Source organism: Solanum dulcamara, chromosome 4 (assembly GCF_947179165.1).
Source record: "Solanum dulcamara chromosome 4, daSolDulc1.2, whole genome shotgun sequence".
Lineage (NCBI taxonomy): Eukaryota > Viridiplantae > Streptophyta > Magnoliopsida > Solanales > Solanaceae > Solanum > Solanum dulcamara.
In genome coordinates, this window is record NC_077240.1 from 8,509,615 (window position 1) to 8,535,089 (window position 25,475).

General features: G+C 34.7%; 2 protein-coding genes and 1 pseudogene across 2 annotated transcripts; all 3 read left to right on the forward strand.

Moving 5' to 3' along the window:
• Positions 1-3,900: 3,900 nt before the first annotated feature.
• LOC129885992 (ferric reduction oxidase 6-like) lies at positions 3,901-8,384 on the forward strand. The gene is made up of 9 exons (XM_055960493.1): positions 3,901-4,279; positions 4,358-4,451; positions 4,546-4,746; positions 5,802-6,036; positions 6,189-6,516; positions 6,599-6,875; positions 6,980-7,235; positions 7,323-7,758; positions 7,863-8,384. Exons 1-9 carry the CDS (start codon positions 4,048-4,050, stop codon positions 8,030-8,032), a joined length of 2,229 nt encoding a protein of 742 aa, XP_055816468.1. The 5' UTR covers positions 3,901-4,047; the 3' UTR covers positions 8,033-8,384.
• A 3,042-nt stretch (positions 8,385-11,426) lies between these two features.
• Positions 11,427-18,985, forward strand: LOC129885993 (eukaryotic translation initiation factor 3 subunit C-like). The gene is made up of 4 exons (XM_055960494.1): positions 11,427-11,531; positions 11,646-11,708; positions 11,947-13,728; positions 17,844-18,985. Exons 2-4 carry the CDS (start codon positions 11,685-11,687, stop codon positions 18,777-18,779), a joined length of 2,742 nt encoding a protein of 913 aa, XP_055816469.1. The 5' UTR covers positions 11,427-11,531; positions 11,646-11,684; the 3' UTR covers positions 18,780-18,985.
• LOC129888026 (ferric reduction oxidase 6-like) lies at positions 18,927-22,142 on the forward strand (annotated as a pseudogene).
• Positions 22,143-25,475: the final 3,333 nt, after the last annotated feature.

A 25,475-nucleotide genomic window follows, 5' to 3' on the forward strand; every position in this document is an offset into this window, starting at 1 on the left:
AAAAATTATGCGGATAAATAAACATATACTAATTAATTAGTTAATATAGCTATAATTTGAATTAATTATGGCTCGCGGCAATCATCTAGCTGTAATTACAGTTTGAATTTTGTATAATTCGCGTGATTATACAGTTGAGTTTTATATAATTCGTGTGATTTATACAAACATTGTGCGCGAATCAAATTGTATAACGAAATATACAAACACTACAAATTATATGGCTAATTATACAAATGTTGGAAATGAATTGTATAGTAAAATATACAAACGTTATATAAAACTGTGAATTGTATAGCGAATTATACAAACGCTGCTATAACTATAGCTACAAATTATAATTAGCAAACTATAGCTACGAAACACAATTAGGGTATTAAATTCCTGTTAAAAGAAAGCAGTAAAGAACATGCTTAAACTTGTTTACTGGAAATCTGTGGACGAGCAAATTTTCTATTTTGGAAAGGCCAAATTGGGGAAGAATTTTGAAAATGAAAGTGAGTGTTTAATAATTACTACAGTAATATTTGCGGGTTTGGTAGGGGGACTAGTTGAAGAATCTATTCTACCAAAGATAACAAAAATAAGTCATAAACAAGTACACCTACACAATGTTGGAAGGGTAGGGGATTAAAGTAATATTTTTATTACACAAGGAGCAAAATATTACACATACAAAATAAAACTCTTATAATTTTTTCACAATAAGTGCTTCGGCACTTCTTTATTCTCTATTTTTTCCTCTCTAACTCTCTAAGACGCTTTGTTTCTTATTTTTAAAACACATCATTATATGCATACAAGTATCTATTTATAGCTAACCTACACCTACATATAGAAGACTTCTTCGAGTTGAATTCTTCCTACTTTAATTTACTTCTCCAAGTTTAATTCCTCCATCTTTAGCTTACTTCTCCAAGTTGAATTCCTCCATCTTTAGCTTACTTCTCCAAATTGAATTCTTCCTACTTTAGGTTACTTCTCCAAGTTGAATTCCTCTATCTTTAGTTTACTTCTCCAAATTGAATTCCTCTTACTTTTTAATCTTGCCAATTTACAATCAAGTGATATGGTAGACTCGTTTCAAAAGGCTATAAACAAAAATATGGAGTAGATTATGATGACGTATTTGCTCCGGTGGCAAGGATTGATACCATAAGGCTTCTTACAGCAATCGCAGCACAAAATTAATGGGAGATTTATCAAATGGATGTGAAGTCAGCATTTCTAAATGGCTACCTGGAAGAAGAAGTTTATATCGAGCAGCCGCCTGAATATATAAAGCAAAGACATGAAGACAAAGTCTACCGTCTGAAGAAAGATTTGTATGAATTAAAGCAAACTCCGCGAGCATGGAATACCAAAAGTGATGAATATTTTTAGAAGAATAGATTCATGAAAAGTCCATACGAGCATGCATTATACACGAAAAAAATAAGGCCGGTGACATCATGATCGTGTGTCTATACGTGGATGATATGATTTTCACCGAAAATAATTCAGGTATGTTCAGTGACTTTAAGAAAGCTATGACTAAAGAATTTGAAATGACAGACATTGGTGAAATGTCATACTTTCTTGGAGTCGAAGTGAAACAAATGAGAGATGGCATATTTATGTCTCAAAAGAAATATGCGCAGAAAATTTTGAAAAAGTTCAGAATGCAAGATTGTAAGTCTGTAGGCCACGCCAACAGAACCAAGCATGAAGTTAAGTGTTGACTCAACAAGTGAGCTAGTTAATCCAACTTTTCTTTAAAAGCGTAATTGAAAGTTAACGGTATTTGATTATCACGCGGCCAGATATTATGTATGCAGTTGGACTGGTCAGCAGATTTATGGAAAAGCCAAAACAAGATCATTGAATTGCCGCAAAGAGAAGTTTGAGATACATCAAAGGTACGGTGGATCATGGTCTCTTTTATACACACTTTAAAAAATTGAAATTGATTAGTTACTCAGACAGTGATTATGGGAAAGACTTGGATGATTGAAAAAAGCACGTCCGATATTTATTCCATCTTGGCTCAAGAGGATTTTCATGGTCATCAAAGAAACAATAAACTATTGCTCTTTCAACATGTGAAGCAAAATATATAGCCGCGACAGCATGTACCCGTCAAGAAATTTGGTTGAAGTATATTTTGGAAGAATTATTTTTTGCTCAAGAAGATCCGATCACAATTTATGTTGACAACAAGTCTACCATATCACTTGCAACAAAACCGGTGTCGCACAGTCAAAGCAAGCACATCGATACAAAGTATCATTTTATCCGTGAACAAGTGAATAACAAAACAGTGGAGTTAGTCTATTGTCGCACAGAAGACCAATTGGCAGATATATTTACGAAGCCATTAAAAGCAGACATATTCCGCATACTCAAAGAAAAGCTTGGAATGAAAAGTTTGATTTGAGGGGGAGTGTTAAAATTCAAACCGACTTCAATAAAGTCAAAATTGGCAAGATTAAAAAGTACGAGGAATTCAATTTGGAGAAGTAAATTAAAGATGAAGGAATTCAACTTGGAGAAGTAAACTAAAGTAGGAAGAATTCAATTTAGAGAACTAAACTAAAGATGGAGGAATTCAACTTGGAGAAGTAAACTAAAGTAAGAAGAATTCAACTTGGAGAAGTAAACTAAAGTAGGAGAAATTCAACTTGGAGAAGTCTTCTATATGGAGGTGCAGGTTAACTATAAATAGATGCTTGTATGCATGTAATGGTGTGTTTCAAAAAGAAGAAACAAAGCGTCTTAGAAAGTTAGAGAGGAAAAAATAGAAAGCAAAGTTCTTATGATAAAGTGAAGTGCCAAACACTTATTGTGAGAAAATTGTAAGAGTTTTATTTTGTGTGTGTAATATTTTGCTTCTTGTTTAATAAAAATATTACTTTGGTCTATTACGCTTCCAACACACACGGTCACACCTAACAGATGTGGTTTAATAAGTGAAATTTAAAGAGAGTAAAGTATCTCTCTATATATATATATTTATCTTTTTTCGATCTTTCTTAAGTGAGTGTTTCTTAAGAAATTATTTTCGTTATATTATCGACTTAAAAATCAAAATACATGGCTTCATTAACTTTAGATTATATGATGAAATTATGAACTTTATCCTTTCAATGTTGGCTTTCTAAAAAAAAACTTATCATGGCGAGAGTGATTTTTTTAAATCACTTTGTAGGAGCTTTCATTTTTTATTTTTTTTACTCTATTGGTGATTTGAATCCATAATGATGATTAAAGTCATCATTTGCTCCCTTTTGTTCTAAAATTTGTGGCTTATCATTGTTGTTGGTGGAACGTACCGTAAAAACCTACTATTATCAAGACTAATAAAGTATGGTCCATGTCCCCTGACCACTTTGTTTGGATGGTTGTTATATATTGTTTCACAATGTTTATATTGTATTATTTTTGTTGTATTTTATTGTTTTAATAAATGCAATGTTTGGATAGATAGTATATTTCTTCGTCGTAACATAATGTCACATATCTATAATTTGAATGATAAACCTACAAGAAATGTTAGAATTACTATGAAAAGGTAAGGTAAATGATAAAATAAAATTATTAAATAACAAGTAAAGACAAAATGAGAAGAAAATATTAAGGTAACGACGTGATCACATCAAATCGATCTTACATGAAACGGATCTTTTCGTCATTACCTAACAATTGATTTAAATGATACGATACAATAAAATTTAAATAACCATCAAAATAATATTATCTTTAAACTAACAATACAATATAATATAATACAATACAAACAACCATCAAAACTAAGTGTAAATGTTACAGTACCTCGGATTTTCTCTAGGAATACGAGGTATTTATCTTTTCCCAGGCTAATTTTTGAGTGGCCCAACTTTTCTATGGCCTAATTTCTGCCAGATTTCAGCTTAAGTTCTGTACAGAGCCATATTGAATGTTGATGTCTTTGGTTTCTTCTAGAACCTTTTTGTATATATTTGGTCACTACTTTAAAGATGTTTTGATATAGGCTAATAAAGTTTGTTGCCAATTTTAAAGATTTCTAAAATGGGTGAAATCTCAAGCCAAGAACCTCTTATTTTGAAAAAAGATGATGAATTTGATTATCTCAATAAGACACCACTTTGGGTATCATCAACAAAGTTGATTCTCGAAGTAGTAATGTGGGTGACTTTCATTGCATGGGCAACTTTTATCTTCTTGTTGCCTACAAAATTCACTACTGAACTGGAAGGGAAAATGTTTAGAGCCACCAAAGGAACTATATTTGGGACAGCAGGTTTTTTCCCTACTTGAAAGTTTATTGCTTTTTGTTGTTTACAATTTCTTAGTAATTTCAGTTTATATTGGACTGCAGGCAGCACATTCTTGATATTCAGTTTCCCAATTATCATGATTGCATTTCTTGCAATTATTCGTCTTGGTGTCTCGGGTGAAGATCAACCTCAATTGTATGTGTATCTATCTACTAGCTTGATTTTCTTGATTATAAGAACATCCCTTAGAAGTTAGTGGAGACTCATCTAGAATTTTTAATTGTTGTAGCAAGAAGACTGGAAAAGGTCCAAATTTTAGATTATGGACATTCCCTGTGCTGGTGGATGGACCATTTGGTGTTGTAACAGCTGCAGAAATGATTGGTGTTATACTCTTCTCAGTGTACATCGTCTGGGCTGTAGTTATGTATAGTATACACAATGTTGACCGCTTATCCTTGTTTCATATACAAGACATGAAACTTAAAAGGTAATTCTGTCACCATGATCATGTATTTTACCTGTTTGTGTGGTTTCAGCTGATTTCGAGCTTTCATTTTTGTGTAATTGAAGAGAAAGTAGTTGCTGCTTTTTAATGGGCAGTGAAATTCACCATCTTTAAGAGCTTAGATCTTTGAACTTTTAACCGTGCTGATTTAGGCCTATTGCTGTCTATACTTAGACCGTGTTATTCTGGCTTGAAAAAATGATCATCTTTTCAGAGAACTAGTTACCTTATCCTTACAAGTTAACAATATACATGTTTATGTCTCAGTTATATAATTCTTTTCATCTTTCTGGACCTCAACTGCTCTACATTCAAAAATGTTTCAATCCAATATACCCTTAATTCAAATTTTGGTCTTTCTATCAACTTTGTTCTTATATTATCTTCTTATACAGTAGCTCTTAGTTCTCCAGAATTATGACAGTACTGAAACTCTCTTTTCGAATACTTGACGGTTCCAATTTACTGAAACGGGAACTAAACATGGCTTCAGAGCCTGTTTAAAGGCTTTGTTCTATTCTTCAACCGACTCGACCTACTGAAATGAATACTTGACGGTTCCAATTTACTGAAACGGGAACTAAACATGGCTTCAGAGCCTGTTTAAAGGCTTTGTTCTATTCTTCAACCGACTCGACCTACTGAAATAATAAATATATCCTAGCTTTTGAAATGAAGGATCTTTTAAATTAATTTGCTGCATGTTATCAAGTCCGCCTTGTGTTTACTCGGGAATTATATGATTTAACGATTCCTAACAACGGATTCATCTGGATGGATTTTCTCTTTGTTTTCTATGTCCTCTCTTCTTTGTCACTCCAATTTGTAAATTGTGCATCTGTTAAATCTAAAAATAATTTCATGTGAAAATGTTTCAAAGTGACAGGATATAAGCAGTTAAAGCCACATAGTTCTTATCTCAGACTTAGAACCAGTTCATGGTTGTTGGATTGAAGGTTCCTTTAGTAGTAAGGTTTTCTTTTTCTACTTACAGCTTCTGCTTCATTGACTAATATATGTTGTTGTAATACTTTCAGTGCTCTGTTGCTGGAGCTAACAGGACTCCGTTTTGGATTCATTGGATTAATCTGCTTAGCATTTTTGTTTCTGCCTGTTGCACGTGGCTCAGTTCTTCTTCGAGCTATAGATATCCCTTTTGAGCATGCCACTAGATATCATGTTTGGCTGGGACATCTTACTATGGCTATTTTTAGCCTTCATGGTCTGTTCTATATGATTGGCTGGGCAATGCAAGGGCGACTTTTGGAAGAAGTGAGTTCTACGACTGAGTTTCATTTATCTTGCCCATAGACATTCTTTTTCATTTGTGTACCATATACTAGGACCTTCGCCGTCTTTATTAATGTTCTTGGACAGTAATCAATGAAGGGAGACTTAGACTTTGCCAATTTTGTTTACTGCAGCTGGTCGGCTGGAAAAATGTAGGAATAGCCAATTTTCCAGGAGTCATCAGCCTAGCAGCTGGTTTACTGATGTGGGTGACTTCACTTCCCGGAGTAAGGAGAAAAAACTTTGAACTGTTCTTCTATACACACCAATTGTATGTGGTGTTCGTGGTTTTCCTGGCCTTGCATGTTGGAGATTTCGTCTTCATGATAGCTGGAGCTGGGATCTTCCTGTTCATGCTTGATCGGTTCCTTAGATTCTTCCAGTCACGAAAGACAGTTGACATACTTTCAGCCACATGCTTTCCTTGTGGAACCGTTGAACTCATTATTTCAAAACCTGCAAGTAAGAATAAATCTTTTACTCAGCTGATTTCCTCACCACTGCATTTTTCAGTGGTTCTAATACTTCTTCCCTCATGATGTAGATTTACATTACAATGCCCTTGGCTGGATATTCTTACAAATACGCGAGTTGTCCTGGCTGCAGTGGCACCCTTTCAGTGTCTCCTCTAGTCCCCTTGACGGGAAACATCATCTTGCAATTCTCATTAAGGTTCTTGGAGATTGGACCGAAAAACTGAAGGGAAACATCTTGAATCTTTCTGTAGAACAATCTGAGACGGATCCCCTTTTGCAGCATAACAGGAAAATAACAGCTTCTGTTGAAGGTCCTTATGGACATGAATCACCATACCACTTAACGTATGTAAATCCGCATCAATATCTGTTGAATATACAATTTTTTTATTTTTCTTCAGTTATCAAGTCATTGACTAATTAACTGCCTTGATCATGTTTCCCCGCAGGTATGAAAATCTCATTTTGGTAGCAGGTGGAATTGGAATTTCTCCCTTCCTAGCTATCCTGAGTGATATCCTCCACCGTATCAATGATAGCACACCTTGTCTGCCAAGAAATATACTGATAGTGTGGGCTATCAAAAACTCAGATGAGCTTCCACTTCTTGAGACAGTTGACATGGAAGCAATCTGTCCACTTTTCTCTGATAAACTGAATCTTGAGATTCAAACATTTGTGACTCGGGAATCACAGCCTTCATTGGTAATTGGTTTTTCCTGTTTTCATTTTGTTTATGTATCATCACCCTATTTATATGTGTTACTAATTATTACTTCGTTTTACCCTCAGGAGGAGGGTAAAACACCCAAAGCAACGCACCTCCCCTCAATCCCCCCTGGCTTCAAGGGATGTCGAATGTCTGGTTTGGCTGGTACTGGAAATATTGTATGGTCTGGATTATATGTCATAGTATCCACCATAGGGTTGGTGATCACTGTAGCATTGCTGGACATTTACTACATAAATCCGTTCAATGTAACTTACTGGTGGTACAAGGGGATTTTGTTGATTGGATGCATGGCTGCAAGTATTCTTATATTCGGGGGTCTCGTTATCACTTTATGGCATCTTTGGGAAAGGAAAGCCTCATCGAAGGAGGAGCCAGAGGATGCCACAAAGAAAGTTCACATCCTGCAGCAGCAGAATGAAGCCTCTTTACACAGGAACTTTGGAGAGGCTCGATATGTTAATAACATTCGATATGGTCAAAGACCGGATTTCCAAGGTAGCTTTGGAGGCAACATTTGCACTTTACAAGGCCTATATACTTCTCCTTTGTTTGTTTGTTTGTTTGTTTTGACAGTGTGTTTAAACATCTTTTTTCTGCAGAGATATTTGGATCACATGCAAAGAGTTGGGGAAGTGTAGATATTGGTGTGATTGTGTGTGGTCCTCCTACTCTTCAGTCCAGTGTTGCTAAAGAGTGCAGAAGCCAGAACTTGCAGAGAAAAGGCCATCAGGCTATTCTCCATTTCAACAGCCACAGTTTTGACCTCTAGGTGACCCTAGTAAGCATGGGCGGAACTAGCTGGGGTACTGGAACCCATGTTGAATCCCCTTGGCTTCTTCATATGTTTATTCCTTTATATTCTGGCTCTGTTAATGCCAGTAAGCATCCGATAGCTCATATAAGTAGTACTTTTACTGCTCTAACGAGAAAAAAGGATCATATCAGCTAGTTTATCTCTGATTCTTGTAGCATGTATCTGTGCTTTATGGTATCTGCAGTAAGCATCTTGTACATTTTCAATCGTTGTAAATGCAGCTTTAAATATATATATATCACCTATACTTCTATTAACTCATAAGCCTGCTGCCTATTATCAATGAAAAATTCTGAATTCTATACCATTTGTCAGTGTCTTGTAACTGATTTGCTTTGATTTTTTTATTTCCTATTATTCTATCCTAAAAAGTTGTTGGTCTACCCAATCGTTTAAACTAAAAATAGCCCATATAGTAGCATAATAAATGTATAATCATTGTAGAAATTATGTATACCGACATACAATCTCTACTTCATTGGAGCTGGTCAATACCAGAACAATTTGTACAATGGAAAAACCCTCTAACATGAATTACAAACAGTGAAACCGAAAAGACCTTCAAATGTGTAGTTGTGCTTATTTGGTTTGGGCAATTCAAGGTTGATAATGAATGGCAAAGGATTGGGTGACTCTGGTAAGTCTTTGGGTCAGACATTGACATCAAATTTTTAATAACACACAAATTTCAGTTATTTGTATGTCTTAATTTATGTATCATCCATTTTTCATTTTGTCTTTTTTCAAGCACTTATTATTGATAACAACATTTGAAAACACAGACCAAGATAAAATAAATAAGCTCCAAGTTGGTCCGAAAATTTAAACTAGACTACAGTACAAAGAGTTGAGTCACTATGATTTAGACATTCGAACTTCAACTTCTAATAAAATATTTCAATTAAACATTTTTGATATATGTTTGGAATATTTTTTTCATGTGTTTTTATTCGTTTGTTAGATAGTTAAGTTAATCACATAAAATATGTTATTTTCATTAATTATAGGTGTTCGCTCAATAATCCGTAAAGCTCATATAGTTTCTACTTGGGATTAATACATATAATTAAATGAGATAATATGTTTTATGTGGATAATTTAACTATCTAATAGACGATTGAAAATGAATGATTTTTTTTTTTCAAAATTTGAATTGAAAGTATTTGATTGGAATACTTTATTAGAGTTGCATTGTTCAATTGAAACAAATATTGGAGTATCATGACAAGTTTAAGAGGCTAACTGTGTATTAAGTCTTAAAACATTGATTTAGAAATTGGAACAAATAAAACTTAACAAGCCCTAAAATCAACCGTTGCTAATTAGCATCTAGTGTCCTTTTTACACTTTCTGGATCAGTCAAATTAGCATCTAATAACCTATTAAGTTGAGTTAAAATATAGATTATTTTAGGGAATTAATTCTTAATTTTCTTCTTTGTATTTTTCTTCTCTCTTACGATTTTCGATATTTTTCTTCTTCCTTACGCCCCCCCCCCCCCCCCCCTCCCCCAAGTTATATGCAATTGACATTCTGTATACACAATTGACAGTATGTGTACAATCATGAATACATGTATCAATATGTTTTGGATGAAAGTAATATGTTTTTTTGATGTACACATGAATGTTACGCAATATACTCGTGTACTAATAATGTATACAAAAAATATAATTTATGTATACATACTGCAGTTATCGTATACATCAACTAAATTTTCACTTAGATTTTTTATGAATAAATTCTTTGTGTACATGTAGCATATTAATATTATTTTATGTATACATTATTTAGTTGCAACTATAATTGTTGTTAATACTCCTGTGTATATAAGCAAAATATAATATATGTATACTCACCACAATTATCGTATACATCAACTAAATTTACACGTCAATTTTATGAATAAAATTGTATGCATATATATTGTTTATAGTTTATTTTGTGTTTATATCAAGTAATTGCGACTATAATTGTTGTCAGTGTTTTTATGTGTACAAACAAATATAATTTATATATACATATTGCAGTTTTCATAAAAACCACCATTTTTTCTAATTATTCAGGGAATTGTTGTCAATAATACTTTTAGACCTAATTTTATAAAGAAATATTACACGAATTGGCAAACACTACTAATTTATTATTTAATAAAATTATTAGTTTCACATAATTATGACTCGTGGGTATGGTTTAATAAAGTTTGTTATTATTCAAATCTGAGATTCATATATAAATTTGGAAGCAAATTTAAGGGTTCATATACAGATTTCTAAAGCAAAATAAGAATTCCAAGCCGTAAAAGGCAATGTGAAACAGAAATGAATGATTTGAGATCCGTTGAATTCAAACCATAAAGCGTAAAAGCCTTTCCAAAGTCAACCTAGCCGCTTACCTTTCCTGCAATTCTTCCAGTATGGAATGAGTAAAGACCCCTGTCCAGTGCCTGACAGGGCTAAGGGGGCTTCAATCCTTACTCTTTATCCCCATCTTCGCCCAGGCTTAACGGGGACTTAATTATTCAGGGGGAGAGTGGAGCCTCGAAAAGCACTGTTGAGAGGAATAGAATCAATGGATTCATGATAAAGTAAAATCTTCGGGCGCCTTTGTTTTCTTTTTTGCGTCTGGGCTGGTGCAGAATGAGGAGAGCGATGAAAAAGGATTTTCGGGGTAATGGAGATCAGGAAAGTATTTATATTTTCTTTTGTATTATATATTTCGGGGCTCATCTACAAATCAGTGAGGGCTCATGTACAAATATCTAAAAATTCGTATCTGTATACAAAGCGAATTAGAGGCTCATATACAACTCATTAAAGCAATTTTGTATTTATATATACAATCTCTTTGAAAGTCCAATTTGTATAATACAGCGAGATATACAGAGGAAAAAAACATAATTTATATAATGCAATGGGATATACAAACGAAAATTGACATAACAATTAAAATTCTAACTATGGAAGGTAATTAGCCAAACTGTATCTAAGGAACCTAACTGTGTTTTAAGTCTTTGCTAATTTTGAAAGTTTCTCATTTTTATAAAAAAAATTTACACTTATACCCCAAAAGGGAAAAATATTTACCCTTTAATATCTCATTATTTTCATACGCCCATTTTATTTTAAAATGACATAAATATTTTAAAATTCGTGCGCTGACATCAACGCCTACCCTACATAACATCAATAGGATATTAATATATCGATAAAGTATCAAAGAGAATTAAGCTCTCCTATATCACTTTATGATACCGACATGATATCAATGTACCGATGAAGTATCACAAAAAATATATTTACATATGAATCCGAATCCTTTTATATTCAATTAAGGCCCAAAGACAAGTCGGCCCAAACCCTTATCATCTTCTAGGGTTGTTACTGGAAAATTTCATTCCCTCTTCATTATTCTCCTCTAATACCTTTTTGTAAACCACAGTTCCAGTTTACAGGTTCGATCTCTTCTCATTCAATATTCTCCTTTGTAAAACGTTGAATCTTGCTTGCATAAAACAATTTATTTGATAGTTTATTCTCAATTTCAATTTTTTTTTGTGTAATTGCAGCCTATTCTAGTTCCGTTTCTCTAACTACTAGTTGAAGATATGGCGTCCCGTTTTTGGACTCAGGTAACTTATTTTTCATATAATTCAATGTGATTATTTCTGAGTATTTTCACTGGATAAGGATTTGCGTTTTTTATTTGGATGAGTAACAAAATCTATGGACGAAACAGAGGTGATGTGAATGAGTGATTTGTTTTTGTATATGGTAGTCTGCTTTGCATTGTCCTTATTGCCTAAAGCCCTAAACTATGGGTGGGTTAGGGAATGTGTTATCTGATTTATTCATACATGATATTTGCAGGGCGATAGTGATACGGAGGAGGAGGAGTTGAGTGATATCGAGCGGGAGGATGAGCCGGGTGACACTGCCGATGCAGTGGCTGGGCCTGGGTCAAGATATCTTGCAGCTGATGACAGCGACAGTGATGAGTCGGATGGACAGAAACGAGTGGTCCGGTCAGCCAAGGATAAGCGCTTTGAGGAGTTATCAGCTACAGTTGATCAGATGAAGAATGCTATGAAGATTAATGACTGGGTCAGCTTGCAGGAGAGCTTTGACAAGATTAATAAGCAGCTGGAGAAGGTCATGCGCATAACAGAATCGATTAAACCACCTAATCTCTATATCAAAGCTCTAGTGATGCTGGAGGATTTCTTGAATCAGGCCTTGGCCAATAAGGAGACTAGGAAGAAGATGAGTAGTAGTAATGCCAAAGCCTTGAATTCGATGAAACAGAAACTGAAAAAGAATAATAAGCAGTATGAGGAGTTGATTAATAAGTATAGGGAAAATCCTCCTGTGAGTGAGGATGAGGGTGGTGATGATGAAGAGTCAGAAGAGGAAGAAGAAGATGACGAAGAGGAGTTTGAGGAGGACCCAACAAAGATTGAAGCTGCATCTGATGAGGAAGATGACGATATACAGAAAGAGGACGAGTGGGAGAAGATGCTGAGCAAGAAAGACAAACTTCTGGATAAACAGTTCAAGGATCCAAGTCAAATCACGTGGGAGACAGTCAACAAGAAGTTCAAGGAAATTGTTGCTGCTAGGGGTAGAAAGGGGACTGGGAAGATGGAATTGGTTGAACAGCTCACCTTCCTGACCAAGGTGGCCAAGACGCCAGCGCAGAAACTTGAGATTCTGTTTGGTGTTGTGTCTGCCCAGTTTGATATTAATCCAGGTCTCAGTGGACACATGCCTATAAATGTGTGGAAAAAGTGTGTGCAGAATATGCTTACCATCCTTGATGTTTTGACCCAATACTCAAACATTGTGGTTGATGACATGGTGGAGCCTGATGAGAATGAGACCCAGAAAGGAGCAGACCACTCAGGGACGATAAGGATCTGGGGAAACTTGGTTGCCTTTGTAGAAAAGATAGATGTAGAGTTTTTCAAGAGCTTGCAGGTAATTGATCCACATACCAGCCAGTATGTTGAGAGGCTGAGGGATGAGCCATTGTTTTTGGTTCTTGCTCAAAATGTCCAGCGTTATTTAGAAAAGGCGGGAGACTATAAGGGTGCTGCCAAAGTGGCTCTTAAACAGGTTGAATTCATCTATTATAAACCACAAGGAGTGTATGATGCTATGAGGAAGTTGGCTGAGCTCACGGAACGTGGAGAGGCAGAGTCTGTAGAAGAAAACAAAGTGGTTGAGGAGAGTAGAGGTCCAACCACATTTGTTGCGACTCCTGAGCTTGTGCCTAGGAAACCTGCTTTTGAAGAGAACAGCAGGACCTTGATGGACAGTCTTGTTTCTCTCATATATAAATATGGGGATGAACGAACCAAGGCCCGTGCAATGCTCTGTGATATATACCACCATGCTATCTTGGATGAGTTTTCAACATCCCGTGACTTGTTATTGATGAGTCACTTGCAGGAAAATATCCAGCACATGGACATTTCAACCCAGATACTTTTTAATAGAGCCATGGCTCAGCTCGGGCTCTGTGCGTTCAGGATGGGACTTGTTGCAGAAGCACATGGTTGCCTTTCTGAACTCTATTCTGCTGGCAGGGTGAAGGAGTTACTTGCACAAGGTGTCTCCCAAAGCCGATATCATGAGAAGACCCCAGAACAGGTATCTTGCTGGAAATTTTCAACGTTTGGTCTTTTATGCAAGAAATTTGTTCTTATTACATACCATTATGTGTTGCTAAAATATTATGTTTTGAGACTAGTTTCCTTATTGAACTTCATAATTGTAGTAGGCTAGTATCTATTTTAGAGTGTTCGTTTGGCCAGTGTATAGCCACAATTTGTATAATCAGAAGGACAGTTAAAGATCTTTACAGTAGTTCTTCAGTCACATAGTAGGGGAGGAGGAGAGAAAAAGTATTCTAGAGAAGGATGTAGAGAGCGTTAGAAGATCTTTTTTGTTTAACGTGTATTTTTGTAATGAAGAGATACCCTTTCTTTGACTGCTAGATAGATCTGATAGAATAGAAGTTCGCTTAATATGCTGCTTTTCTTTGTGCTTTCTAACACAATCTTTGGTGTATTTCTAATGAAATCTTTTTGACTTTTCATGATTTGGCACTTGACCTTCGTTTTCTTTCTGTCATCTAGTAATCTTTTTTCTTAAAAAAATAAAATCTTGTAACATTTGTATTAAAGTAAGTTCTTAGGTAGTACTGGAAAACCCATATTTATAGAAAGTGGAAAGCAAATAAATTCTGAACTGAGGCTACAATCCTAAAAAGACTCTTAAGACATCTGAGATTGTTTAAGAGATCGTTTGGCCCCAAATAGTTTTTGGGAAAAACTTGAAAAATATTTGAAAACTTGTGTTTGTCCATACAATTTGCCATTACTTGGCAAATTTATTTGGCAAAATCCCTAAATTCCCAAATTCTAAAAAAACTAGAACTTGGGAACTTGAAAAGTTTTAAAAATTTAAAAATAACCCCAAACTTTTATATTTTTATAAAAACACCAATAATTTTTTAATTCCAACTAAATATTTATCTCCCAACTTACTCCATTAATATCATCAACCAATACCATTAATTCCTCTTAAATAAAACTTATTTATAAAAATGTCCACAAACCCTCTTTAATGAAACTTCTCTTACTGAGCTAACAATCATATTTCTATTAAAGGAATGCGATATCATTTACAAGACTACAGGGGAAGTGAAAGAGAATAAAAGAATAGTTTGTTATTACCTCCTCCGGAAAAGAATAGTTTGAGTGACAAGATTGAGAAACAATGTTTTTTTTAATTCGATTAATGTAATGCTCTTGCCTATATCGTTACTTTGTTGTTGTTGATTGTTATCAATTAAGTTATAAGATTTTTTTAAAACGGAACATGTTCATTATAAAATGATAGCACAAACTTATGGGTATTTTTAATAAGTTTTAGAGCTTGTAGGTACAAAATAATATTTTTTAAAATTTTACCAAAACTTAGGAAAATTTGTGGCCAAACGCATGGTGAAACTTCACCAAAGTTTCTCCCAAGAATAACTTGCCAAAAATATTTGGGAACTTGGGGCCAAACGACACCTAAAGTCTCATCTGAATAAACCTGTGTACATCAAAAGCAGAATAACAATATACAATTGAGTTTAATCTTCTGCACATGTCTACTCATGTCTTATAATATCTGGCATTTCTCTCTCCAGATGGTCCACCAAATATATGCTGGGATAATCCTCCATCTATCTCTGTTTCTGGCACCAACTCCAGTGTGTCAACAATCTTACTAGGCATTGCCCATGAGATGCCTCTGCGATTGATAAAAATCTGCCACAGTTGATCAGTGGTTTTACAATGTAAAAAAGGTGTCTAACTGTCACGGCATCCCATCCACATTAAAAAAAACCTTGAGCATAGGTAAACTCCCCTCTTAGATATCTATCATGAGTTAGAACAGCCTCACTAGATAAAAAGCCAATTTCATCCACTTTGTGAGGCACTTTCATTTTTCAGATTTGCTTACAAGGCCAGTTAGTGATCTGTGGTTCAACTTGATTTAAATTTTTGTAACCCTTCTTCACCTTGAATATACCTTTGCTATGCCCATTCCGCCATAAACAATCCACTCCATTTTGTAGTCCTTGAAAAGTTTCAAATTGCTTATATTCTTAGTCTATCTTGGAAGCTCCCAGTCATTCAAGAGTCTTCTGAAGATCAAATCCCATCCCTGCTGGGTCCACATCTGAGCTACTGTCTTGTGTTGATGTTGGGCCATAGCATGCCTGTCAGGGAATAGAATGTGACATCCTAGCTTAAGATATGAAATCTCACATTAACAAAACACAAGAGAGAAATTGAGTATATAAATAAGCAAGCCTTACACACTAGTGACGTGTTTTAAAGGCGTGCGGGCCTAGGCTCAATGAGAACGATATCATTAGCAAGACTGAGCCGTTATAGATGGTATTAGAGCCAGGTTGTGTCAGCCTTGTCGATGTGGGTTAGATTCAACTGAGTTTAGGCAAATTTCAGGAAGGCGGGGCAAATCTCAGTGTTGAGTCTAGGCAAATCCGATGCGGTGGGACAAACCTCAGGATGACTCTATAAGAGGGAGTGTATGTGACACCAACTTAAGATGAGAAGTCCCACATTGACAAAACACATCAGAGATATTGGGTATATAAATAAGCAGGCCTTATACACTAGCGACGTGTTTTTAAGTTGTGTGGGCCAGGCTCAAAGCGGACAATATCACTAGCGGATTGAACCGTAAGAACTTGTAAGCTGACAGGACCCATCAACTTGTCTGCCCAAAAAAGAATCTTGTTGTCACTGTGGACCTTGACAGTAGACTGACTCTTGAGGAAAGGCCAATAGGACCTAATAGATCTTCAGAGGCTAACACCATGAGGAGTAGTAACTTCTTCAGAAACCCAGTTGTCCATCTTCTCGTATTTGGTTTTGATAACACTACACCAAAGAGTTTGAGATTCCTAGAAAAATCTCCGTAGCCATTTCACCTTGGGAGCTTGCTCTGGTTCTTAAGGTTCTTGATGCCTAATCCACCTTGACTCTTGCTTCTGATAATATTCTTCCATATACTTGATTCACAAGTCCTCAGCATCCCCTCTACATGCTTCTGGAGCACTATGATAAGGTAGACAGAAGTTGTTACCTCCTTTATCTGACTATGTTCATTTGCTTTATTGGAACTTTGAGATAGATCTCTATAAAAGGGTAATAGATCAAAACAAACTTTAAAGCTTTCTGGCTGTCCAGTGAATCTATCTTGCTGTATCAGTGCGCCTAAACCATAACAGAGCAGTCAAATATGACACTTATGGAGTTGTGCAGCATTGTTGAGTGTTTTTATTGACGAATGTGAGACTTGAACACCTTTGAATTTGTCATTGTTTTGTGTTCCCCCTGTTTGGTGAATGAACTCATGAAAAATGGGTTATATAGTGAGAACTATCCAAAAAAGGTAATAATTAATTGTTTTCTTTGTCAATGATAGAGCAATCAAATGTTACAGTTGTGGAGTTATAAACAGATTTGGATGTGTGTTTTAGCAATCAAAATGTGCAACCTATGCTTGAATAACTTAGTTATTTATTTTGCTTTCTCCACGTGTGGTGGGAGGAACCTGTTGGAAATCAGTCCTGACATATGTGCGAGTTTAGAGGTTATTTAGTTCTTATTGTTTGAAAAGATTTTTGATATTAAATGCTAACATACTGCCTCAGAAACAGAACTAGCAGAACTTGTTATTTGAAAGTATTCTAGGGAGTTGATCAGTGATAGTAAAATTAAAAGAACGTCGATGCATGGGATTGGAGAAATTCAAATTAGTTCCATCAGTTTAAGCAGTATAAAGTGAGTTGCAATGTAGGGACCAAGCACCAGTCACTTGATTGAACCTTTTCACATGGACAATTAGTTAGTGAAATTCTTCGTAAATTCATAGTAACTCAAATAATCAAGTATTTTATATCAGATTGCATTTTCAACTTACTCATTTATCGCAATAGTATTTTGGCTGGAATTCTTCATTAGTATGGACCAAGCACCAGCTACTTGATTAAATAAACTTTTTCACATGGACATTTAGTTAGTGAAATTCTTCCTAAATTCACAGTCACTCAAATAATCAAGTATTTTATATCAGATTGCACCTACAACTGGCTCATTTGTCCCAATAGTATTTTGGCTGGAATTCTTCATTATGTTTCTTACCAAAGCTGCTAAACTATACATATTGAACATTTTTAGGAGCGGATGGAGAGGAGGCGTCAGATGCCCTATCATATGCATATAAATCTTGAGCTTCTTGAGGCCGTCCATCTGACATGTGCAATGCTTCTTGAAGTGCCAAACATGGCAGCTAATAGCCTTGACATGAAGCGCAGGGTCATAAGCAAGACATTCTGGAGATTGCTTGAAATCAGTGAGAGGCAAACTTTCACCGGTCCACCTGAAAATGTGAGGGACCATGTCATGGCAGCGACAAGGGCCCTCAGGCAAGGAGACTTTCAGAAGGCTTTTGATGTTATCAATTCCCTTGATGTGTGGAGGCTGCTTCGCAACAAGGATAGTGTTCTTGAGATGCTTAGGGGCAAAATAAAGGAAGAGGCACTGAGGACCTACCTTTTCACATATTCTTCTTCTTATAATTCTGTGAGTTTGGATCAGCTTGCGGGGATGTTTGACCTTTCAGATTCACAGATCCATAGCATCGTGAGCAAAATGATGATTTCTGAGGAGCTTCATGCAAGCTGGGATCAACCATCCCGATGCATGGTCTTTCATGATGTTGAGCATACAAGATTGCAGGCTTTGGCATTCCAGTTGACAGAGAAGCTGTCAGTTTTAGCAGAAAGTAACGAAAGAGCGACAGAATTGAGGATTGGCGGTGGTGCATTGGAGGGCCTTCCCCCAAGGCGCAGGGATGGCCAGGATTATGCTGCTGCAGCTGCTGGTGCTGGTAAGTGGCAGGACTTCTCCTTCTCACAAGGCAGGCAAGGTGGTGGTGGTGGCCGAACAGGGTATGTCGGTGGTAGATCAACATCTGGGCAAACATCGAGGGACCGTACTAATCAGGCACGAGGGACTCAAGGCTCAAGATATCAGAGTGGTACAATTTCCAGGGGAAGCCAGATGGATGGATCAGGTCGCATGGTTAATCTTAACAGAGGGGTCCGTTCTTAGAGAAAGCCGTGCACAATTTTTTGCATAGAGAGAAAATCACAGAGCTTTTAGGGTTCCTGATTGTAGTAGTATTAATAGCTTTCTTTATTTTATATACCAAGTTTCTTAGTGCTACATTGTTTTCTGATTTTCTAGCATCTTTTGGCAATGTTGTACTGCTTTTTTCATTTAATGACATTCATTAAGTTGGGTGCGTTCTTTTTAAATTTAATTAATCTGCTGTCTGCATCGAATATTAGCTTATAGTAGATACACATTAGATTTTTGTTAGCTTCAAAGTTGTTTCTTTTTTTTTTTTTTTGCTAGATGTTGCTATACAGATCTGGTTAAGTGGCTTACAGACTGCTTCTCCCCTGTGCTCATTGTTCAGCAAGTTGGAGAGTAAACATTGCGGTCTGTGGATATTCACTTTATGCAGGTGTTTATAACATTTGATAGGAGGGAAGAAGTAATAGTCTAAATTCTAAATGGCTGAGCAGAAGAAATTGTGTCCATTATACAAATTGATGGGGTACACCCTAGTACAAAGTATTTTTGTTACAAATTGATGTATATACTCTTGGTACAAAGTAGTTTTGTTGATTTTTGTTGGCTCGCAAAAAACTCACACTCGGTGTTTACACTGAACTCATGTCTAGAAAGGGAAGATTGTTCGACTTTACTATTTTTGCGTCTGATTTCTATGAAATGTACAGTATTACGTGACTTGTACATATTTAGCAGTCGTTAAATTTTCTACTTACAGCTCCTGCTTCATTGACTGATGTATGCTGTTGTAATATTTTTAGTGCTCTGTTGCTGGACCTAACAGGCTCCGTTTTGAATTCATTGGATTAATCTGCTTAGCATTTTTGTTTCTGCCTGTTGCACTTGGTTCAGTTCTTCTTTGAGCTATAGATATCCCTTTTGAACTTGCCACTAGATATTATATTTGGCTGGGACATCTTACTATGGCTATTTTTAGCCTTCATGGTTTGTTCTATATGTTTGGCTGGGCAATACAAGGACGACTTTCAGAAGAAGTGAGTTCTAAAACTGAAAGTTTCATTTATCTTGCCCATAGAGTTTCCTTTTATTTGTGTACCATATACTAGGACCTTCACCATCTTTATTAATGTTATTGAAGAGTAATCAATGAAGGTAAGACTTAGACTTTGCCAATTTTGTTTACTGCAGCTGGTCGGCTGGAAAAACGTAGGAGTAGCCAATCTTCCAGGAGTTATCAGCCTTGCAGCTGATTTATTGATGGGGTTGACTTCACTTCCCGGAGTAAGGAGAAAAAACTTTGAACTGTTCTTCTATATACACCAATTGTATGGAGTGTTCGTGGTGTTCCTGGCCTTGCATGCTGGTGATTTCATCTTCATGATAGCTGGAGCTGGGATTTTCCTGTTCATGCTTGATCGGTTCCTTAGATTCTTCCAGTCACGAAAGACAGTTGACATACTTTCAGCCACATGCTTTCCTTGTGGAACTGTTGGACTCGTTTCAAAACCTGCAAGTAAGAATGAATCTTTTACTCAGCTGATTTCCTCACCGCTGCATTTTTCAGCCATTCTGATACTTCTTACCTCACGATGTAGATTTACATTACAACGCCCTTGGCTGGATATTCTTACAAATACGCGAGTTGTCCTGGCTGCAGTGGCACCCTTTCAGTGTCTCCTCTAGCCCCCTTGACGGGAAATATCATCTTGCAATTCTCATAAAGGTTCTTGGAGATTAGACCGAAAAACTGAAGGGAAACATCTTGAATCTTTCTGTAGAACAATCTGAGACAGAGCCTCTTTCGCAGCATAACAGGAAAATAATAGCTTCTGTTGAAGGTCCTTATGGACATGAATCACCATACCACTCAACGTATGTAAATCCGCTGCAATATCTGTTGAATATTCAATCTATTTATTTTCTGTTATCAAGTCATTGACTAATTAACTGTCGTGATCGTGTCTCGCTTCAGGTATGAAAATCTCATTTTGGTAGCAGGTGGAATTGGAATTTCTCCCTTCCTAGCTATCCTGAGTGATATCCTCCACCGTATCAATGATAGCACACCTTGTCTGCCAAGAAATATACTGATAGTATGGGCTATCAAAAACTCAGATGAGCTTTCACTTCTTGATACATTTGACATAGAGTCGTCTGTCCACTTTTCTCTGATAAACTGAATCTTGAGATTCAAACATATGTGACGCGCGGGAATCACAACCTTCATTGGTAAAATTGGTTTTGCCTGTTTTTTTATTTTTTTTTATGTATCATCACCCTATTTATATGTGTCACTAATTATTACTTCGTTTTTCCCTCGGGAGGAGGGTAAAACACCCAAAGCAATGCACCACCTCTCAATCGCCCTTGGCTTCAAGGGATGTCGAATGTTTGGTTTGGTTTGTTGGTACTGGAAATATTGTATTGTCTGGGATTATATGTCATAGTATCCACCATAGGGTTGGTGATCATTGTTGCATTGCTGGACATTTACTACCTAAATCCATTCAATGTAACTTACTGGTGGTTCAAGGGTCTTTTGTTGATTGGATGCATGGCTGCAAGTATTCTTATATTTGGGGGTGTCATCTTGGAAAGGAAAGCCTCATCGAAGGAGGAACCAGAGGACACCATAAAGAAAGTTGACATCTTGCAGCAATGAAGGCTCTTTTCACAGGAACTTTGGATAGGCTCGATATGTTAATAACATTTGATATGGTCAAAGACCGGATTTCCAAGGTGGTATCTTCGGAGGCAACATTTGAACTTTACAAGTCCTATATACTTCTTTGTTTGTTTTGACAGTGTGTTAAACATCTTTTTTTCTGCAGAGATATTTTGATCACATGCAAAGAGTTGGGCATGTGTAGATATTGGTGTGATCCTCCTACTCTTCAGTCCAGTGCTGCTAAAGAGTGCAGAAGCCAGAACTTGCAGAGAAAAGAGTTTATCAGGCTATTTTCTATTTCAACAGCCACAGTTTTGACCTCTAGATGATCCTAGTAAGCATGGGCGGAGCTAGGCTAGTGTACTGGAAGAGGTTCATCTGAACCTCTTTTGTCGATGTTGAATCCCCTTCGCTTCTTCATATGTTTATTCCTTTATATTCTGGCTACATTAATGCCAGTAAGCATCCGATAGCTCATATAAGGAGTACTTTTTACTGCTCTAATGAGAAAAAAAAGGATCATATCAGCTTGTTTATCTCTTATCCTTGTGGCATGTATCTGTGCTTTATGGTATCTGCAGTAAGCATCTTGTACATTTTCAATCGTTGTAAATGCAGCTTTAACAATGTATATATATAACAAAATATCACCTATACTTCTAGGAACTACTTAAGCCTGCTGGCCATTATCAATGAAAAGTACTGAATTCCATACCATTTGTCAGTGTCGTATCTCTAAATAGCTGCCTATCCAACCGTTTGAACTAAAAATACCCCATGTAGTAGCATAATGCATGTATAATCAACGTAGAATTTATGTATATCTACATACAATGTCTACTTCATTGGAGCTGTACTAATAATAGAACAATTTGTATAATGGAAAAAACCTCTAACGTGAATTGCAAACAGTGAAATCGAAAACACCTTCAAATGTGTAGTTGTACTTTTAAATTGGACTTGTTTGGTTTGGGCAATTCAATGTTGATAATGAATGGCAAAGAATTGGGTCTCTACTAAGTTTTTGGGAATACATATATAATGGTAGTTGTATGCATGTGATTTTAGAGCCTTTCAAGAATAATACAATTATTTCATAAGTGTTGGTGGGTATTAAAGCAAGGAAATCATCATTGTAAATCTCATTCTCAAGTCAGGATGTGACGCATGTGTAGCGATAGGTAGCGAAGGAACAATAATCTTCTTAAAAAAAAGAGACATGATACAATTATTTCGGGAGTGTTGGTGGGTATTAAAGCAAGGAAATCATCATTGTAAATCTCATTCTCAAGTCAGGATGTGACGCATGTGTAGCGATAGGTAGCGAAGGAACAATAATCTTCTTAAAAAAAAGAGACATGATACAATTATTTCGGGAGTGTTGGTGGGTATTAAAGCAAGAAAATCATCATCATAAATCTCATCCTTAAGTCAAGATGTGGTGCATGTCTAGAAACAGGTAATCAAGGAGCAACAATATTCATAAAAAAAAAAGGACATGATACGATTATTTCATGATTGTTAATGGACATTAAAGCAAGAAAATCATCATCGTAAATCTCATTCTCAAGTCAAGATGTAGTGCATGCCTAGCGAAAGATAGTGAAGGAGCAACAATATTCATAAAAAAAAGGACATGATTAAGTTTCGAAAACAGTGGTAGAATACCAATCAACAATTAATCAACTCTTGAATATAAAAAAAAATTGACTTAAGGCTACTTTGATATATTTGGTAAAGTATGAATTGTACTTATTACGTTGGTGTATTTATAGTATATGTTTAGGTGTATAATCATATTAAAAGAGTGTACAAGATTTATTTTATATGGTATCCACTTAAATTATTTTTTACTACATCAGTTTTTTTTATTTATCTATTTTTTTAATATGCATGAGTGCATCTTAATTTATTGAGTTACTTTTTCTTATGAATCTAATAGATAAAGTGGTTGAGAAGTTGATTTCAAGAGCAAATGAAAAGGCTGAAATATTTGCATCAAAAATAAATTACTCAGCGTTAATTTGTTCGAAGCTTTCATCAGTATGCTATATTGATGAATTTTTGGGTTTTTTTCTTGCTATGTTGATCTCTTAATAATACCTTCCTAAAGATGTAAAAATTACATGCAATCTCATTTTAAATCAGTTTCTATTTTGGGAGGCAATTATTATTAAAATGTCTTTCTATTTTCTTAGTTTTATAAATAGATCGTTTGATTGATGCGATGGAACAAATTCAGATATATGGGATAAGTCAATTCATTATTTAGTACAAATAGTGAGATAGAAAAATAATTCTATGACTAATTAATCTTCATAATCAAACGCAATATAAAATAATTTCATATTTCATTTTGAAATTATTATCCTTATCACGCTAATTAAATGATCCAATAGAACTCGCAATATGATGAGTTTTTTATATCTTTTTTCCCCTAAATTATGTAAAAAAATAATAATTATCATTTTGAATGTATTCCCAATAAAAAATTCTTAACAAAATATATATTTTCAAAATTCTAAGATTTGTTCAAGAGTAACGATCAATTTCAATGGCTTAAAGTCTAAGATAATAATTTAAACGAATTGTTCAGATTTGAAATTACTAGATTAAAATTATGTTTTATTAAACTCAAATAAGTTTTTTAGATTAAGTTTATTTCTCCATAATTTTTTTTTGTATTTATTTTATTTTTGGTTCATTTAAAATTCTAATGTATTTTCAAATAACATATTTATTGATGTCGAAATCTATTTAAATATTAAATTGAGTTGAATCTCATGAATAATGTAGAAGTCTATGCATATAGGAAAAGACTTTTACCGGTGCCATTTTCATTCAAATACATAGTTGCTTATTTAGAAAATTAATTTCAGCACTTAAAACTAATCCATATTTAATTATGGAGAAGAAGTTTATGCTTATTTGATGAAATGAATAATTAAACTACACATTCTGTTGAATTTGAGGACAAGATAGAGTTGTAAAGCATCTACAATTCAGTAGAGCTACTATATATAAATGAAGATGATCCATTTGTTTGTGCGTGATGCTGCTGAAAGTAGAAGTTTTGTTGCATCAAAAATTAAAGAAGTTTTAGAATAAAAGATAGTTAGTTGAATAATTAGTTATTGTTATTAAATTTACATATAAATATAATTAAATATCTAAGTTATTTAAAACATATTTTATTTTAAACCTATTCTATTTTAATCGGAAAGTTACCAATTTAAAAAAATCATGCAAAGAACTTTAAAAAGTGCTATATTTAAGAAAACAATTTTTAAGATTAAATAATTTTTTTAAAGTGAGTTATAAAATTTTTACATTACTAATAATTTTTTTAATTCAAAATAACTAATAATATTTATTATGCACTTGAATAATTAGTTACGAATTCAAAATTTAAATTAATTTTTTGTACTTGAATAATTAAATATATCACTTTTGAATTAATAAGGTTAAAAATATAATAATTTTTTAATTCAAAATAACTAATAATATTTATTATGCACTTAAATAATTAGTTACGAATTCATAATTTAAATTAATTCTTTGTACTTGAATAATTAAATATATCACTTTTAAATTAATTCAAAAGTGATATATTTAATTATTCAAGTACAAAGAATTAGTTTAAATTTTGAATTCGTAACTAATTACTCAAGTGCATAATAAATATTATTAGTTATTTTAAATTTTAAAAATTATTACATTTTATAATATTCGCGCAACACGCGGGTACATATATTAGTTATTGATAACAACATTTGAAAACATGGGATCAAGATAAAATGAATAAACTCCATGTTGATCCGAAAATTTAAACTAGATGATAGTAAAAAGAGTTGAATCACTATATTTGATTTAGACATTCGAATTAACTCGTGTTTCCTCAACACTTCAAATTCAATTTTTTTGGTACGTCTCAATTAATTTATCATCCAATTTTCAATTTGTCTTCTCTTTTCAGACAACTATTATTGATAAAACGCAAACCAAGATAAAATAAATAAGGTCCATGTTTGTCCAAAAAT